The sequence below is a fragment of the Acyrthosiphon pisum genome, chromosome A1 (assembly GCF_005508785.2).
Source record: "Acyrthosiphon pisum isolate AL4f chromosome A1, pea_aphid_22Mar2018_4r6ur, whole genome shotgun sequence".
NCBI classification, from domain to species: Eukaryota; Metazoa; Arthropoda; class Insecta; order Hemiptera; family Aphididae; genus Acyrthosiphon; species Acyrthosiphon pisum.
This window is the reverse complement of record NC_042494.1, coordinates 59,935,786-59,942,446: the sequence shown is the minus strand read 5'-3', so window position 1 is coordinate 59,942,446 and position 6,661 is coordinate 59,935,786. Positions and strand designations below refer to the sequence as shown.

Here is a 6,661-nt window from a genome sequence, read left to right as displayed (position 1 = left end):
CCCCCAAAAATGTCCATAGCCCCCCCAAACATTTCCTACATTTTGTTTTAAGCTTATTCAATATTATCAAAGTAAGGCCCTATTAGCCCTCCCAAATCTCAAACACTATTTGCGCCTATGCACATACACATATCAATACATTTATGGCTCTGCTCAGAATATAGTTATCAGCTTGTTTTACTAAATGCAACCAAAATCGGGCAAAATTCCATGCATATATTATGTATAATATAACAATATAAGGTACTATAGGTAAATACACAAAAAAATATTAAAACAAATTATAGTTTAAAATAAATATAAATAATTAACTCAAGTAGGTACCGATAGGTACAATTTATAATGCAGCCAAAATCGTAATACGGCAACAAAGAATGCACATAGGTACACGCAGTTTACTATCATCAAATAATTTTTAATTCTGCAACTTTACAGGTCCAGTTAAAACACGACGGTCGGTCCACAAGGAACTTTCCCCGTATCCCAGTGCGCAGAGGCGTGCTCAGGTTAGGTAGGCAATGTTCTTTTTATTTTAATGATTCATATTTTTAATTTGTTGACATATGGATATGAGACATTAGTTTAACATACTATAAATCTTAGAAACCATATTTTTATTTCAAATACTAGTAGTTAACTATAATGACAAGTTTTTTTTTAAGTTATATAACTATCTTAAACCTATTAAAAATATAATATTAATTGATATTACCATTGATTATACATAGTATAATATGTAAACTATGTATAATCAATGATATTACTCAATCATTTTAACAAATACAAGTTGTACTATTATTTTTATTAATATTCATTCACAATAATTATAATACGGCCAGTCCTTTGGGTGCTAAAAACTAAACATCTGATTGTACTAATATTTTGTTTAAAATTACATAACATTTAACGCACTATGTTTCGTATTAAAATATTTATGTATAATTTTGTTTCATTTTTAACTCATGCTCTAAATATTAACATCATAAAGTACTGGATGGACTAGTGTGTTACATGAAAATGTTATTTACATCATTAATGTTCCAATTATGTATTAGACATTAGTATATCATAGCATATTATAAATATAAAAAAAAAACCTATATAAATACAAAAATGACTTGGGATTTATATAGGGCAATTATATAACTTTTTATCTACAAGAGACAATTATAAAAAGGAAAAAATGATAGGTAAAATATAATATTATGACACAAACAATTATCCCAGTGCTATTATGTACACAAATATTATTATTATTAATATTAATTTATTGCCAGAAAACAAATGATGTGTGAGAACCAAAGTAAAATAAAATATAAATAAAGCTATGCTCAAAAAAATACTAGTGCTTTGTTTTGGGACTTGATGTTGGGGAGCTATTTGGGCTGTTTGATTTTGCAGCTGAAGGTTTAGAACACTTTACTTGTAATTCTTTCCAAGTACGTCCTTTTCCTAGGAAACAAACTATCACAACTGTCATATTGTCACACCCAAGACCTCCCATTTGACCATCAGGTGCTAGACACCTTGTAATTAAGTCTTCACATATATCCTCGGGCAGCATGCCATGGCTGATACGGATACGCACAAACTCAAGAACTTCCTGAAAAAAAAAATAATACATATAATTTGTACATAGTATTTAATATTATGATAATATAGTGTAAGATTATAAAAATTATTATACTTAATACTTAGTTTATTTTTATTTAAATTTGTCATAAAGTAGATGAAGAAATATCAGAATTAGATTCAAATCAAAGTATGATAAAAATAATATAATATATTATTTTACAATCATTATGTGTATTATCACTGATTATAACATTATAATTATTTATTTAAAATATGTCTCACTTCATTAGTCATTATGTCCCAAATTCCATCACACGCTAAAACAATGAATTCTAAGGCCTTTGTAACTGGCTTAAGTACAATATCAGGCCAGGCTAGAAATTAAATTTCATTAAATGTACCATATATTTATTCAGAGATAAAACATTTTATTTAATTAAATATTTTTTACTACATAAATTATGAATGAACCTTCTTCAAATTATTATTATTTAATGTATAGAATGATCCATTTACATTGGCTCACTAATCTTATCAGTACATATTATTGGCTTTGAAAAAAAAAATTATTTAAATTAACTTGAAGTGTTTAATATGTTTTAATTTAATATATCCAATTTTTATTATGGTTTTTTTTTAGGTTTTCAAATTATGATTTTAATATTTTATTTTGATGGTTATTTTTCCCTAGATTTTTTTTTGCTTATTACTTTACTCAAATAAATTACTGACTTCTTTTTTATAATGTCTCATTTTGATTGAAGACAAAAATCCAAACATTTTTTTTATTAATTATTAATTATATTTTATTTAGAAAATATAATATTATATTATATTTATTTCAAATTATATTTTTACTTTAACACTTTTTTTGTGTGTGGTCTGAGACTTGGCCCTTTTTCACGGTTAGTTAATTTAGGGCTATGTTGGATATCATTAATTTTTTGCTAGCTTCAGGATTGTTTGGAACTTTGTTAAAGAGCTGCTATGCACTCTGATACAGGCAGATAAAATATAACTGTTGACATATATTTTTACCTCATGAATGTTACCAAGGTTAATGGTATTTTGTAAATCAGACTTACCAATAACAATTTGTTCATCTAATTTTTTTTGGTCATTTTTTTTGTAAATATAATCTCCTAGAGCTCTGGATAGAGCCAAGTTGCCATTCACCCTGTTAAACATGACCCAACCACCAGCTTCTTCAATTCTTTTGGCTTCTAACTCATTGTTTGGTTTGTGGTCATATGATAATGGTTCAACTACACCATTTACTGATGCAATAGCTCTTGAATCCCCAACGTTTGCCTAGATTTTAAGAAAAATGGAAATCAGATAAAATTAAACAAAATATAATATATTTCCTTACACAATAAATTTGTTTATCTTTTAATAAAACAACTACAGCAGTTGATCCAGAAAGCTCATCTTTTAAAACTTCATCTTCAGCCATAGCAGTGTCCATGTCCATGAAACCCTAGAAAAAAAATACATGACACTATAAATGCTATTTTGGAATATTTAAAGCACAGTATTACCAGTTGTAAAGCATCACTAATTTTATTCTCTTCATACTCTGGTCTCCTGGTAATAAATTTATGTAAATGATTGCCAGCATATTGTGCTATCTTTGCACCTAAATTCAAATATAGTAATAACAATAGAATAATTAAACTTTAAATGGACATAATTTTGATCAAGACATAGTTTATTAGTTTTATAAAATAAAAAAATGGGTAAGTGGATGTCGTCTTGCTGTACAGTAGGTTACAAGTGAGTCACTCTATAATGGATTGTATTAAATTTTAATTCAATGATATAATATCATAATATACAAAAAAACGATTCTGAGCGGAGATGGTTTGTCAGTCTGGATATTTAATATTGTTATTATTTATTATAGCCTGTAATAGGTTAAATTAATATAACTTGAACTAATATTATAAATTACAACAAAATAACTAAAATCATTATTTTTATTCATTAGGTAATTATTCATTTGGTTAGGTTATTCATTTGGTATTTATTCATTTGGTAATTAACAAAGTGTTAGAATTAGTTTTTAGGGGTTTTTTGTAATTTGTCGGTGGTTTTTCCTGTGGTATTAAATAACTGTTTAGAAAACCGAAAAAGTACCATCTTAATCCAATTTGCTAAAATATAAGATATTAAAGTTGAAATCAAAGCACTCCTTTCAGGTAGAAATTTTGTATACAGGATAAAAAAAAAAAAATAAACATCATTGTAAAACCACTAGCTAAAATATGTCCGAAGAAAAAAATTGAATTTAGGAAAAACTTATTTAAGAAAGATAATAAATAATAAATATAGTTTTAGTTTTTTAGGGCTGTTCTTACAACGTTCGGTAACGTTAACCGACTGGTAACAGGTTTTATTACTGGCAGAATTTGACAGGTTAAGTGTTGGTTAACTTTAACTGGACATTGTAAGAACGGTCCTCAGAGTAGTTATAGACAATTTAAATATAATACCCTTATTGTAATGTCCTAAAAATAATACTTTGTATTGTAAACGTAGGGGAAAAAATGTACACCTATACTTTTACCTTCCTCATGGAATGTACATACAACCACATTAGAGGGATTAGCAGGAAGTTAGTGAACAAATAATGATTGAAGGGTGAAATAATTGATTTGCAAAGCTATGTGGACATAAGCATCCAATTAACTGAAAAGTAATAAGAAAAATTGAAATTGAAACATCTATGAACGAAAAAAATTGGCATAAGATGCGCTTAGAGATAAAAGTAACATAAAAAATACTAGGATAAACTAGTATGGTGGAAAATATATGAATACAAATACAAGCAGACAAAATTAGTATATTGTATTAGATTTTTTAACATTCGTAAGTTATAAAGTACCTAATATAAGAAAAAAGTATGGTTAAATTGTTTTTTAATGTATAAGTTATTTACTGTATTCCATAAGTAAACTAGATATTTCTTTTTACTAAGTTGAACGTACATTTAAAATATGACTGTTTCTAATTTTATAAGTAATAAATTATGATTATATACCTACTATATTTATCAATTATTAACTTTTTTTTCCTAGATTCATTATAATGTGCATCAGTGTATTTCTAATCAAAAACTGGTGAAACTGTATTTTTGACATACGAATGACTGTTAAATTTGTAATTGCTATTCTCTTAAAATAATTATTACCACCATGACCATCATAAACTGCAAAAAATGCAGCACTCGGATCATCCGGAAGTTCCAAGATATGCGTGTGGGAATCTTCCATCGTGACTCTCCACCCTTGCATAGAACTGGAGCCAACCTTTAGAAACTGGTTCTCACAGCTATCCGTGTGCTTTGTAATCACTGGTTCTGATAATGTCTGACCCATAGTAAAACTCTGATGAACTGTAAAACAATTAAAATGTGTATAACCCTGCGTAGTTGCATCACATGGGAATCAGGTAGAAGAAAACCGACTTTGTCACTCACGCTACATAATATGTTTATGGTACCTGAAGACAGTCGTCGAGTTGGACGTGCCGTCGAGCAGTGGAACGACGGTTTGGGGATTAATTTATTTTTTACTTTCCCACACTTCTTCACCCAAGGGATCAGCAGTGGTATGAAATCTGTTCTAAAAATGACCTAGGTACTTACATTTTTTTAAATTTACAATTCAACAAAAACGACAAATTGTACGTCTAGTCTTCCATCTCATGAAGCATATCATCGGGATTGGATATAATATGTTGTATGATGGCCGTTCGATTTCCTGAGAAAACCTGCGCCGGACAGCGCACAGATATCATAGATTTTCTATGACAGAGACTGTAGATGGCGAAGATGATGATGACGATTGACGATGATGATGGAAAGACGCGAAGACAATATTATCGTGCTGTACTTGCAAACGGTGACGAGAGACGATATCGAATATTGTTTCATCGAAATTACAATGTAGTTTTTTGATTTTTATTTTATTTACTTACTCGTTCAGTCATTTAGACAATAATCCAACTTTACAAAAAAAAAACGACGTTCGTGCAAAATAATGCCATAGATTTAAACAAAAAATGTCGCAGTACTTAGGTGGGCCAACTTCGCGAACGTAAAATTATTATTGTTCTAACTTAACATTTCATAGTTAATTATCATTGTCGTGCACTCGTGCAGTTAAGTCGATTTTCTTTTCGTGACATACGGAACCAACTAGACAATACTGATTCGATGACTGTTTTTCGATTTTGGTCATTTTTTTTCTAATTATAGGTATATTATATTATAATAATCTAATTTTTTACGCAGTGTTAAACGTATTTATATCAATGTTTCTGTAAATCAAAATACTAGAGCAGTTTATGACTTTTTTATATTGTAACTTGAATAAAATTAACTTTATTTTAACCGAGTTGGGTTTATTTATTTTTCGTTAACTTTCAACTTAACTGAAGGCAATTTAATTGAAGTAAACTTAACTTCTTGCCAGTTGCCACAGTTAATTTATTTTCATTATATTGACCAACATTTTATAGATTTCCCCAAAAAAACTACTCTTCTAATAATTATATTCAAGCCCAAAAGTCACAAAATAGGTTTTTCATTTAAATCTTAAATTTTAAGTTTTTTTCGTAAAAACAGCCAAGTCAAAATTTGTTTATCAAGTAATTTTCTAAATAAATATCATCTTTACACTTTTGTACCTAAAAGTAGGTACCTAGTAATTTATGAGTCATGAGCAGTGGCGGTCAAATGATTTTGTCATGGGAGGGGATACGGCTGATTGTTTAACATATGCATTATTTTATCATTAAAAATATAATTTATGGTGATGTCTGATATCAATTTATAAAATTATGGAAAATACACCTTTATTTATAACTTAGGTATACACACTGAATCACGGACATTCCCCCCGACCATTAATTTATTCATTTTTAATGCTTAAAATATAAAATATATGCTTATTTTTTTTTTTTTTTTTTTTGAATTAGTTCAGTGGATCGAACAAATAGATTTATAACCTATTATATTTATGAAAAAAAAAAATGTTTATATTATGTTTTAAATTTTTAAAAAAAAATAATTTCTTATTAA

General features: G+C 28.0%; 1 protein-coding gene across 1 annotated transcript; it reads right to left on the bottom strand.

The window, feature by feature from the left end:
* Positions 1–771: 771 nt before the first annotated feature.
* LOC100158690 (probable protein phosphatase 2C T23F11.1) lies at positions 772–6,025 on the bottom strand. The gene is made up of 7 exons (XM_001947182.5): positions 5,225–6,025; positions 4,769–4,972; positions 3,117–3,214; positions 2,948–3,055; positions 2,661–2,886; positions 1,858–1,949; positions 772–1,603 (listed from the first exon to the last, which is right to left on the bottom strand). The coding sequence occupies exons 2-7, from the start codon at positions 4,953–4,955 to the stop codon at positions 1,343–1,345; spliced, it is 972 nt and encodes a 323-aa protein (XP_001947217.2). The 5' UTR covers positions 4,956–4,972; positions 5,225–6,025; the 3' UTR covers positions 772–1,342.
* Positions 6,026–6,661: the final 636 nt, after the last annotated feature.

Coding starts and splice junctions, on each gene's coding strand:
- LOC100158690 (XM_001947182.5), bottom strand. CDS start 4,955: ATGGGTCAGACATTATCAGAACCAGTGATTACAAAGCACACGGATAGC. Junction 2,887..2,947: donor AAGATAAACAAATTTATTGT/GTAAGGAAATAT, acceptor CTTAAAATCTAG/GCAAACGTTGGGGATTCAAG. Junction 1,950..2,660: donor AGATGAACAAATTGTTATTG/GTAAGTCTGATT, acceptor TTTAATTTCTAG/CCTGGCCTGATATTGTACTT.